The sequence below is a fragment of the Ranitomeya imitator genome, chromosome 8 (assembly GCF_032444005.1).
Source record: "Ranitomeya imitator isolate aRanImi1 chromosome 8, aRanImi1.pri, whole genome shotgun sequence".
In the NCBI taxonomy this organism is placed as follows: domain Eukaryota; kingdom Metazoa; phylum Chordata; class Amphibia; order Anura; family Dendrobatidae; genus Ranitomeya; species Ranitomeya imitator.
In genome coordinates this window covers 7406662-7418475 of record NC_091289.1, presented here as the reverse complement: position 1 = coordinate 7418475, position 11814 = coordinate 7406662, and the positions used below count along the sequence as shown (strand labels likewise).

Genomic DNA, 11814 nt, shown 5'->3' with positions numbered 1-11814 from the left:
CTCAGGCACTCAAGTGACCGCACGCATTCATCAAAGACAATGGCTTATGTCCATTAAAAGGCCGAGTTCTGCAACCAGCAGATGTCGTCACGTTTGCCACTTTGTAATTTAACATAAAACATAAATAAATACAGAAAAACTGGAGGCACAAACGGCAAAAAGTCCTTTGCAGGAAGACAATGGTGGAGGGATGCCGCCACGGCACAATACTCAGCGACGACCGCAGAGCGGCATTTTGGCACTTTGCTTAAAAATTATTGAAAAATAAAAATATATTGATAAAAATTATTAAAAAAAAAAAAGAAAAAAAAAAAAGAGAGGATGGTGACCGGAGAGCCACTGCATAATGAAACGTTACGCAACTTTCTAACACAAGAGTTTCATCTCCTCCGTTCCAGCATCTCTGCTTGCTGTCAGAAATTAGAAACTCTCGCAAGAAGCCGCGGCCCTTCCTGACCCCAATACTTCTCACAGCGGAGGGTTTGGATCCTCCAGACTGATACAACTGTAACAAACCCTCAGCTATGAGAAGTATTCGATCAGTGCAGATTTTCTGCCCGAAGGTCTTCCAAGATCTTGAAAAAAGAGAGAACTTAACTATATATATATATATATATATATATATATATATATATATATATATATATATATATATATATATATATTTTATTGTAGAACTTTTAATTTAATGACAATTCTAGGGATTTTTGGGCGGCTCCCACATTCACGTCGGACGGGGGCGCAGGCACGCTGCCCACCATTCCTGTATCCTGGCACCTGTTTGCATGCCACTATCCGATGCAGAAGTGAGAGCTGCTGCAGAACTCCTCTAATCCTCTACTCTTCACTGGAGTCTGTATTAGAGGGGGATTCCACCTGAAACGCTCTGATGGTCTGGGAGTGTGCGGGGGTCACTGAGCCCCCACAGGAGACTTCTGGCGGAGTTCATCTTTAAAGGCCGAGCGGCGTCAGTACAAGTTAATAACATGGAAGTAGCTTCAGAGATTTCAGCAGCTTTGGAAGACGCCATGTTTACTTCTCACAGTCCCTGAGGTTCGGAGTTCCAGGATTTGGCACAGACGAGGACCCCGGATCGGTATCGGTCGGGGGTCCGCCCCACTAGGTGCTCTTCATGTAACAGGACTCTCAGGTGCTTGGAAAAAAAAAGACCAACCGGGAGCTAGAGAAGGCCGACCATCTGATCGATCTGCCGCATGTAGACGCTCTTCAGGGGCAGGGAGTACCGCCGCTCCTCGGGAACCCGGTAACACTGGAGACAGAGAAAATCACCAATAAGACACTGCCAAGACATCACTGCTACAGCTCCGCTGCACTGTCCACTGGAGTCTATGGTGGTCCCAAAATACGCCTTCTTGTCTGACAGACTCAGGCTCTACGGTCTCATCATGCTTTATACTGCAGCTCTGCTCCACTCTTCTACATGAACTCACGTCTTATCAGCAGCTCAGGCTGTGTGGAGTCAGAACCTCGGGTCACAATTCCCCAATATGAGCAGAATGTGGGGAGACACGGCCCACAATCCCGCGCCCCATCACTTACGTTGGAGCTGGAGTTGGCCGCTCGCAGCTTCGTCTGGGCCAGTTTCTCGGGGTCGGATTCTGGTTTTCTCTCAGGTGTGAAGATGTCCCTCCAGGCTTTGTTCCTAAAACGAGGGTCCACAGGAATGAGATGCCCCTCGGTGGTGAAGAGATATTTGCTGCCAGTCACATGCAATGGATTTTCTTCATCAAACAGCTGTAAACAGAGGAAATAGAAGGACTGAGGGATCACATTACACCCCCTGCCTGGTGGCCCTGGGCCAGTCCTAGCACGAAAGGCTCGATAAGGCTCAAGTTTTAGAAAACTGCGCTCACAGCGATTCCCCGCTGAGTCAGCAAGTACAGGGTTAAGCTGTATGAGCGAGCGCTGCGCTTACCAAGAATAAATATTTGCAAGTTTCGCTCAAGAAGAAACTTTCCATGCGATCCTCCTGAGACTTGTGCTCCACGTGATGCAGCGTGGCATAGCCGCACCTGCAAGAAGCCAACATGACATCAGCAAAGGAGGAAGAAGAGAGACTGTGTCAAGAATAGGGGACGCTGTGGGCCTCCTTAACACTCACTCAGCTCTGGCATGCTTCTCCAGGCTCAGCAGAATATCCATCCCCACGTGCAGGTAGAAAGGATTCTTAGTGGCCTTTGGAGAAAGCAGAGGGATGTGAGAAAGGGACCAACATCCGCTGGAAGATACAAATACGGGCATAAAACACAGTCCCTCATTATATAAATCTGTAGTGAGCGCCCCTAGTGGCGGCTGTATAGAGCTGCATATAGTGAGCTCCCTTTAGTGGTGACTGTATAAATCTGCATATAGTGAGCTCCCCCTAGTGGCGGCTATATAAATCTGTATGTAGTGAGCTCCCCCTAGTGTTAGTTGTATAAATCTGTATGTAGTGAGCTCCCCCTAGTGGTGACTGTATAAGTCTGTATGTAGTGAGCTCCCCCTAGTGGTGACTGTATAAATCTGTATGTAGTGAGCTCCCCCTAGTGTTAGTTGGATAAATCTGTATGTAGTGAGCTCCCTCTAGTGGTGGCTGTATAAATCTGTATGTAGTGAGCTCCCTCTAGTGTTAGTTGTATAAATCTGTATGTAGTGAGCTCCCCCTAGTGGTGACTGTATAGATCTGTATGTAGTGAGCTCCCTCTAGTGGTGGCTGTATAAATCTGTATGATAGTGAGCTCCCTCTAGTGGTGGTTGTATAAATCTGTATGTAGTGAGCTCCCCCTAGTGGTGGCTGTATAAATCTGTATGTAGTGAGCTCCCTCTAGTGGTGGCTGTATAAATCTGTATGTAGTGAGCTCCCTCTAATGGTGGCTGTATAAATCTGTATGTAGTGAGCTCCGTCTAGTGGTGACTGTATAAATCTGTATGTAGTGAGCTCCCCCTAGTGGTTACTGTATAAATCTGTATGTAGTGAGCTCCCCCTAGTGGAGACTGTATAAATCTGTATGTAATGAGCTCCCCCTAGTGGTGACTGTATAGATCTGTATGTAGTGAGCTCCGTCTAGTGGTGACTGTATAAATCTGTATGTAGTGAGCTCCGTCTAGTGGTGACTGTATAAATCTGTATGTAGTGAGCTCCCCCTAGTGGTTACTGTATAAATCTATGTAGTGAGCTCCCTCTAGTGGTGGCTGTATAAATCTGCATATAGTGAGCTCCCTCTAGTGGTGACTGTATAAATCTGTATGTAGTGAGCTCCCCCTAGTGGTGGCTGTATAGATCTGTATGTAGTGAGCTCCCTCTAGTGGTGACTGTATAAATCTGTATGTAGTGAGCTCCGTCTAGTGGTGACTGTATAAATCTGTATGTAGTGAGCTCCGTCTAGTGGTGACTGTATAAATCTGTATGTAATGAGCTCCCCCTAGTGGTGACTGTATAAATCTGTATGTAGTGAGCTCCGTCTAGTGGTGACTGTATAAATCTGTATGTAGTGAGCTCCCTCTAGTGGTGGCTGTATAAATCTGCATATAGTGAGCTCCCTCTAGTGGTGACTGTATAAATCTGTATGTAATGAGCTCCCCCTAGTGGTGACTGTATAGATCTGTATGTAATGAGCTCCGTCTAGTGGTGACTGTATAAATCTGTAAGTAGTGAGCTCCCTCTAGTGGTGACTGTATAAATCTGTATGTAATGAGCTCCGTCTAGTGGTGGATGTATAAATCTGTAAGTAGTGAGCTCCCTCTAGTGGTGGATGTATAAATCTGTATGTAATGAGCTCCCCCTAGTGGTGGCTGTATAAATCTGTATATAGTGATCTCCCTCTAGTGGTGGCTGTATAAATCTGTATGTAGTGAGCTCCCTCTAGTGGTGACTGTATAAATCTGTATGTAGTGAGCTCCCCCTAGTGGTGGCTGTATAAATCTGTATGTAGTGAGCTCCCCCTAGTGGTTGCTGTATAAATCTGTATGTAGTGAGCTTGTTTCTTTAATTCTGAGGATCATAATTGTGCGGAAGAAAACTGCTTAGAAGTGTAAATGAAGCCTGACCTGGTAGAGGAGGTAGGTGGACTCCACCAGTTCGGGCCTCAGAGGGTAGAAGGAGACATCGGGCGCCTGCAGCTGCCAGTTGTACCTCTCGGGCAGAGCTCCATAGCGCTTCCATATCGCATAGTAAAAGGCGTGAAGGCAAATGGCGTCCTCTATGTCCCCCTTCAAGACCTGCATGGAAGAGATCCATCAGCAGAGCCGTTCCGGAGAGCTGACTCTCTACATGAGGAGCGCTGCTACCTGCAGGCCGGGGAAGAAAGCCTGGAGAGAGTCTATCCACGTGTTCATAATCTGTCCATTAAACATGTTCACATTGACGTACAGCGGAGGGTCCCCCTCACCTTCATTGCAGGATGCCCGCCTGGGGGAACAGAGATCATGGCTTCAATCACATCGTACACTTCTACTCTAGTCACCTCCAGAGCTGCACAAAGGCTCATTCTGGTTCCTTGTCCAACCTGCCCGTTCTCAGGTGGTCAATGTCTGGGCAGGGCCTTGCAGATGTGGTTACACGTCTGACCCGACCCCCTGGCTGCCCTGCACTTACCCCCTGCGCAGGTGGTTCTGGATGCTTCTATACGCCTCATTAAACATGTGCAGGTCTCCGTCCTCCCCAAACAGGATGTACGACTTCAGCAGATACTCGAAGAACGAGTCCAGGCCGGCGCCCAGGCCGCTCTGCTTGCCGACCCACTGACCCGTCTGTATATCCACCACATTGCCTGCAAGTGGAGAGAACAATGAGGACAAAAAGGCAAAATACAAAAGGGAGCACCTCAAACAGCAGACTCACCCAGAAGACCCGTGCTATTGCTCCGCAGACCCCAGAGAGCTTGGACGGCGCGCCGGGCCACCCACTCAAAGGTGGAATCTCCAAGGAGGCGGCTGAGGATCCCGAACTCCACCAGCAGAGATCCGGCCCCCGCAGTGCAGGTCTCGTTCAGGCTGTCGGGGGGGACCCCCTTCTGCAGATTCACCTGGACGCAAGACGAAGGAAAGCAGCGGTCAGCACCAAGGATGAGTCAGGAGTAGAAGAAACCGGGGAATCTCTGAATATCAAAAGTAGCCACTCAGAGAGCGCGGAGAACAAGACATGTAACGTATTTTTCAGACTATAAGACGCACTTTTATGCCCCAAAATTTTGGTGGAAAACGGAGGTTCGTCTTATAGTCGGAATGTACCGTACTTACAATTAGCGAGGTGGCAGCAGGAGTCGGGCGATTGTTCCGGTGGTCCGACGCTGCAGGGCGATGATATCACTCCCATCCTGGTGCAGCAGATTCGGCGGTGCTCGGAGGTGCGGGGACTCCGATGACATTTTGTGAAATCCCGGAGCCCCTGCACTTACATTGACTCGATGCTGTGGCCTCTGGGAAAATGGCCTCTGGAGGCGGCGCATGCACAGATTGAGATCTCGGCAGTCGAGATGCGTGCAGGGGCTCCGGGATTTCACAAAATGTCATCGGAGTCCCCGCACCACCGAACCTGCAGCACCAGCCTTGGGATGGGATTTCTGGGAGACCACCACATCACAGCAATGGAAGTGCGGGGGCTCTGGGCTTTCACAAAATGTCGGCAGAGCCCCCGCACTAGTCTGGGTCTTAGCATCGCCGGACCACCAAAAACCCCCGTTACTCTGCTCCACCAGCGCTGCTGATCCCCCCAGGGTAAGCTGAATTCGGAACTGTAAGACGGACCCCTATTTGACGCATTAATCCCCCCCCCCCCATTTCCCTTCTGAAAATCTGGGGTGTATCTTATGGTCCGGTGCGCCGCCTATCTGGAAACCCCCGCCCTAACATACTATATGGAGAAAATGATGTGTCCCCCACAGTCACCTCCAGGATCTTTCCTGACCCCCCATTCTACACTCGATGTTATGCAGTGGGGGGGGGGGGGGGTTGCAGGAGAAACTCTAATTCAGTGACCACTCGTGACATCTGATACTTTCCTGGGTGTTTGCACTTCCCCTATTATCTGGAAATCCCCTCTCACAGTCTGGTCTGAGGGTATGTGCACACGTCAGGATTTCTTGCAGAAATTTTCCTGACAAAAAACGGACATTTCTGCCAGAAATCCGCATGCGTTTTTACCGCGTTTTTTGTGCGTTTTTCCCAAATGCGTAGAATTGCGGGAAAAATGCAGAAAATCCGTGAAAATAATGAAAATGCTCATTTTTTGACCGCGATGCGTTTTTTTCACGGAAAAAAACGCATCCATGTGCACAAAACATGCAGAATGCATTCTAAATGATAGAATGCATAATGTATGCGTTTTTAATGAGTTTTTATAGCGTTTTTAGCGCAAAAAAAACTGAACGTGTGCACATAGCCTGAGGCCTCTGTGGTGATTGCACAGATCGTGCCGGACTGTGGAGCATTGGGAGCTCTCCTGGGTGCACGGATGATGGGAGTGATTCTCATCTGCAGTTGTTCGCACCCCTGCCCCATTTTTTGGCTCAGCGCTCGTACTCTTGGATAAGGCATTCCGGTTCTGGTGTTTTCAAATGCTGGAAGCAGCCGGACGGCGAGGTCGTGCGCCATGTGCAAAAGTTCATCATCATAACCATTAATTGTCATGTTGCCGAAGGGCTGCCGGGCGTCAGTCAGGATGATGTGTGCGGACAGCAGACTCCCCAAAATCCTGCAGAGATGACAGGGAAAGAGTCAGGAACACAGACATGGCCGAACTGCAGGAATCAAGACATCCCCCATTATGTTATGACTTACAGGAAACATTGAGAATAGCTTATACTCCAGCCACATCCAGAGCTGCACCGCAGCCTAGCCTCCAGCCACATCCAGAGCTGCACCGCAGCCTAGCCTCCAGCCGCATCCAGGGCTACACCGCAGCCTAGCCTCCAGCCACATCCAGAGCTGCACCGCAGCCTAGCCTCCAGCCGCATCCAGAGCTGCACCGCAGCTTAGCCTCCAGCCGCATCCAGGGCTGCACCGCAGCCTAGCCTCCAGCCGCATCCAGAGCTGCACCGCAGCCTAGACTCCAGCCTCATCCAGAGCTGCACCGCAGCCTAGCCTCCAGCCACATCCAGAGCTGCACCGCAGCCTAGCCTCCAGCCACATCCAGAGCTGCACCGCAGCCTAGCCTCCAGCCACATCCAGAGCTGCACCGCAGCCTAGCCTCCAGCCACATCCAGAGCTGCACCGCAGCCTAGCCTCCAGCCACATCCAGAGCTACACCGCAGCCTAGCCTCCAGCCACATCCAGGGCTACACCGCAGCCTAGCCTCCAGCCGCATCCAGAGCTGCACCGCAGCTTAGCCTCCAGCCGCATCCAGGGCTGCACCGCAGCCTAGCCTCCAGCCGCATCCAGAGCTGCACCGCAGCCTAGCCTCCAGCCGCATCCAGAGCTGCACCGCAGCCTAGCCTCCAGCCGCATCCAGAGCTGCACCGCAGCCTAGCCTCCAGCCACATCCAGGGCTACACCGCAGCCTAGCCTCCAGCCACATCCAGAGCTGCACCGCAGCCTAGCCTCCAGCCACATCCAGAGCTGCACCGTAGCCTAGCCTCCAGCCGCATCCAGAGCTGCACCGCAGCCTAGCCTCCAGCCACATCCAGGGCTACACCGCAGCCTAGCCTCCAGCCGCATCCAGAGCTGCACCGCAGCCTAGCCTCCAGCCACATCCAGGGCTACACCGCAGCCTAGCCTCCAGCCGCATCCAGAGCTGCACCGCAGCTTAGCCTCCAGCCGCATCCAGGGCTGCACCGCAGCCTAGCCTCCAGCCACATCCAGAGCTGCACCGCAGCCTAGCCTCCAGCCACATCCAGAGCTGCACCGCAGTCTAGCCTCCAGCCGCATCCAGGGCTGCACCGCAGCCTAGCCTCCAGCCACATCCAGAGCTGCACCGCAGCCTAGCCTCCAGCCGCATCCAGAGCTGCACCGCAGCCTAGCCTCCAGCCACATCCAGGGCTACACCGCAGCCTAGCCTCCAGCCGCATCCAGAGCTGCACCGCAGCCTAGCCTCCAGCCACATCCAGAGCTGCACCGCAGCCTAGCCTCCAGCCGCATCCAGAGCTGCACCGCAGCTTAGCCTCCAGCCGCATCCAGGGCTGCACCGCAGCCTAGCCTCCAGCCACATCCAGAGCTGCACCGCAGCCTAGCCTCCAGCCACATCCAGAGCTGCACCGCAGTCTAGCCTCCAGCCGCATCCAGGGCTGCACCGCAGCCTAGCCTCCAGCCACATCCAGGGCTGCACCGCAGCCTAGCCTCCAGCCACATCCAGAGCTGCACCGCAGCCTAGCCTCCAGCCACATTCAGAGCTGTACTCACAATCCTGCTGCTTGTACTTATCCAGCAGAATTTAAAATGCAGCTCTGGAGGTGACCGATTATCAAGGTCAGTGCGATATCATAAAGCAAAGTATTTACAGAGGGCTTTGCTGCACGCAGTCACCAGACTCCTGACTGAGAGGACGACAGAGTTCAGCTCACAAACGGGACGTGGGAACCACTCACCTTATGGTCGCCTCGAACACCTGCACAGTGGAATCCTTATCGAAGGTCACAGTGTCGATCACCAGGCGCACGGCTCGCTGAAACTCGCTGACGTTGCCCATAACCTGAAGACAGAAGACGTTTCACACTAACACCGCCGAGCTCCGGCCCCTCCGCAGGGTTCTACAGTGCAGCCCCTCATTCCTCGGCAAATCCTCTGCTTTGTCATCTACTCCTGTCGCATCCAGAGCTGCTGTCACCCGTCGGCTGTTCGCTCGGGGGCTGAAGATGCAGAACTGCGATGTACGTGTGCACTCAGAGCGAGTGAGCGTCCATGTGCTCTCCGAAGGGAGCGGAAACAAGCTGCTGCCAATCACCGGAGAGTGGCCACCATAAGAGAACATAGGGCACAGCAGCTCCCTCCCCGCTCCCTCCAGAGAGCACATGGACGCTCACACGCTCTGAGTGTCCCTGTACATCGCAGCTCTGCATCTACAGCCCCCGAGCGAACACCCGACGGCTGACAGCAGCTCTGGATGTGACTGGAGCAGAGGATGCAGAGTCCCCAAAGCTCCGACTGTGACTGCAGGATGAGGCGGCCACTCACCGCCAGCGTGTCCAGGGCATCGATCAGGGTGAGGGAATAATTCCCGAGGACGTCATTGATGTTAAGATTTGAACTGAAACAACAGAGTGACAGGGGTTAATGGTGCGGAGACCGGGATTAAGGGGAGAAAGGCGGGCGCGCAGAGATCTCGGGGGAGGGGGCGCAGAGATCTCGGGGGAGGGTGGGGGGCGCAGAGATCTTGGGGGTGGGGGGGGGGCGCAGAGATCTTGGGGGAGGGGGTGCAGAGATCTCGGGGGTGGGGGGGGCGCAGAGATCTTGGGGGAGGGGGTGCAGAGATCTCGGGGGTGGGGGAGGGTGGGGGGCGCAGAGATCTCGGGGGTGGGGGGGGCGCAGAGATCTTGGGGGAGGGGGCGCAGAGATCTCGGGGGTGGGGGTGGGGGGGGGCGCAGAGATCTCGGGGGTGGGGGGGGGCGCAGAGATCTCGGGGGCGCGCACAGATCTCGGGGGTGGGGGGCGCAGAGATCTCGGGGGCGCGCACAGATCTCGGGGGAGGGGGCGCACGGCGCACAGATCTCGGGGCGTGGGGCGCACAGACCTCGGGGGTGGGGGGGGGGGGCGGGCGCAGAGATCTCGGGGGAGGGGGCGCACGGCGCAGAGATCTCGGGGGTGGGGGGGGGGCGGGCGCAGAGATCTCGGGGGAGGGGGCGCACGGCGCAGAGATCTCGGGGGTGGGGGGGCGCAGAGATCTCGGGGGAGGGGGCGCAGAGATCTCGGGGGTGGGAGGGGGGCGCAGAGATCTCGGGGGTGGGGCGCAGAGATCTCGGGGGTGGGGGTGGGGGGCGCAGAGATCTCGGGGGTGCACACGGCCTCCAATGTCACACACCGACACACACGTACACACAGTGCGGCTGCCGTCCCGTCACTTACGGGTTCCCGGTGTCCGGCCCGCGGCCCCGGCACAGGATGGGGTTCAGCTCGTCCTCCGGGAAGGCGTATCTCATGTAGTTGTCGTATCCAAAAGAGAACATGCCCCGCGCCATCTCCCGCATCTCGCGGCGCAGCCCGGCCGGGAAGGAGCTGTACCGGCGCCCATATTCGTCCCCGAGGTGGAAGCGGCCGTAGGAGGAGCGGCACACCGCCGCCTTCACCGGCCGCACGCCCCGCGCAGTCCCCGGAGAGATGAAGCCCCTCAGAGCGTGGAGCCCGAGCCGGAGCAGGAGCAGCCCCAGCACGGCCGACCACCAGCGCATCACTGTCCCACACTTCCGGGACATGCTCCGCCCCGCTGTCTGATAGGCCGCATGCCAGCACGCGACACGCCCATTTCCACATCGCTAGCTGATTGGCAGAATCTGATCACGAGGGTCCGGCAGCAACCAATCACAAGCCAGCACGTCAGACGAATAGACTCGGCGGCATCACGTGTCCATAGAGACGCTTCCGGGTTGGAGGAAACCACGCCCCTACGTTTTGTTTACATCTGTTCATCCCACCTGATTGGCCAAGGTGTCACTCCCAGTCACGTGCCATCACTAATACCTAGTGACCGCACTACACTGTCAGTCACCAACATAGTGACCACACAGACCGCACCACGCTGCCAGTCACCAACATAGTGACCACACAGACCGCACTGTGCTGCCAGTCACCAACATAGTGACCACACAGACTGCACTGTGCTGCCAGTCACCAACATAGTGACCACACAGACTGCACCGCGCTGCCAGTCACCAACATAGTGACCACACAGACCGCACTGTGCTGCCAATCACCAACATAGTGACCACACTACGCTGCCAGTCACCAACATAGTGACCACACAGACCACACCGCGCTGCCAGTCACCAACATAGTGACCACAGGGACCACACCGCGCTGCCAGTCACCAACATAGTGACCACACAGACCGCACCACGCTGCCAGTCACCAACATAGTGACCACACAGACTGCACCACGCTGCCAGTCACCAACATAGTGACCACACAGACTGCACCGCGCTGCCAGTCACCAACATAGTGACCACACAGACCGCACTGTGCTGCCAATCACCAACATAGTGACCACACTACGCTGCCAGTCACCAACATAGTGACCACACAGACCGCACCGCGCTGCCAGTCACCAACATAGTGACCACACAGACTGCACCGCGCTGCCAGTCACCAACATAGTGACCACACAGACCGCACCACGCTGCCAGTCACCAACATAGTGACCACACAGACCGCACCGCGCTGCCAGTCACCAACATAGTGACCACACAGACCGCACCGCGCTGCCAGTCACCAACATAGTGACCACACAGACTGCACCGTGCTGCCAGTCACCAACATAGTGACCACACAGACCGCACTGTGCTGCCAGTCACCAACATAGTGACCACACAGACCACACTACGCTGCCAGTCACCAACATAGTGACCACACAGACCGCACTACGCTGCCAGTCACCAACATAGTGACCACACCGCGCTGCCAGTCACCAACATAGTGACCACACAGACCGCACCGTGCTGCCAGTCACCAACATAGTGACCACACAGACCACACTACGCTGCCAGTCACCAACATAGTGACCACACAGACCGCACTACGCTGCCAGTCACCAACATAGTGACCACACCGCGCTGCCAGTCACCAACATAGTGACCACACAGACCGCACCGTGCTGCCAGTCACCAACAGTGACCACAGGGACCGCACTGTGCTGCCAGTCACCAACATAGTGACCACACAGACCGCACCGCG

General features: G+C 54.9%; 1 protein-coding gene across 2 annotated transcripts; it reads right to left on the bottom strand.

Moving 5' to 3' along the window:
- Positions 1-656: 656 nt before the first annotated feature.
- Positions 657-10413, bottom strand: EDEM1 (ER degradation enhancing alpha-mannosidase like protein 1). Of its 2 annotated transcripts, XM_069736186.1 has the most exons (12): positions 9994-10343; positions 9106-9178; positions 8520-8623; positions 6520-6691; positions 4841-5024; positions 4595-4769; positions 4288-4408; positions 4048-4218; positions 2123-2196; positions 1937-2033; positions 1561-1755; positions 657-1270 (listed from the first exon to the last, which is right to left on the bottom strand). In XM_069736186.1, the coding sequence occupies exons 1-12, from the start codon at positions 10338-10340 to the stop codon at positions 1181-1183; spliced, it is 1803 nt and encodes a 600-aa protein (XP_069592287.1). In that variant the 5' UTR covers positions 10341-10343; the 3' UTR covers positions 657-1180. The 2 variants fall into 2 exon arrangements, with proteins under 2 accessions (XP_069592287.1, XP_069592289.1); XM_069736188.1 differs by lacking the exon at positions 9106-9178 and having other exon boundaries at positions 9994-10413.
- Positions 10414-11814: the final 1401 nt, after the last annotated feature.

Excerpts from the sequence above, each read along its gene's own strand:
- EDEM1 (XM_069736186.1), bottom strand. The coding sequence starts at position 10,340 with ATGTCCCGGAAGTGTGGGACAGTGATGCGCTGGTGGTCGGCCGTGCTG. Across the intron at positions 8,624-9,105 it reads ATGCCCTGGACACGCTGGCG|GTTATGGGCAACGTCAGCGA; the intron begins GTGAGTGGCCGC and ends TTCTGTCTTCAG. Across the intron at positions 6,692-8,519 it reads GTGTTCGAGGCGACCATAAG|GATTTTGGGGAGTCTGCTGT; the intron begins GTGAGTGGTTCC and ends TCATCTCTGCAG.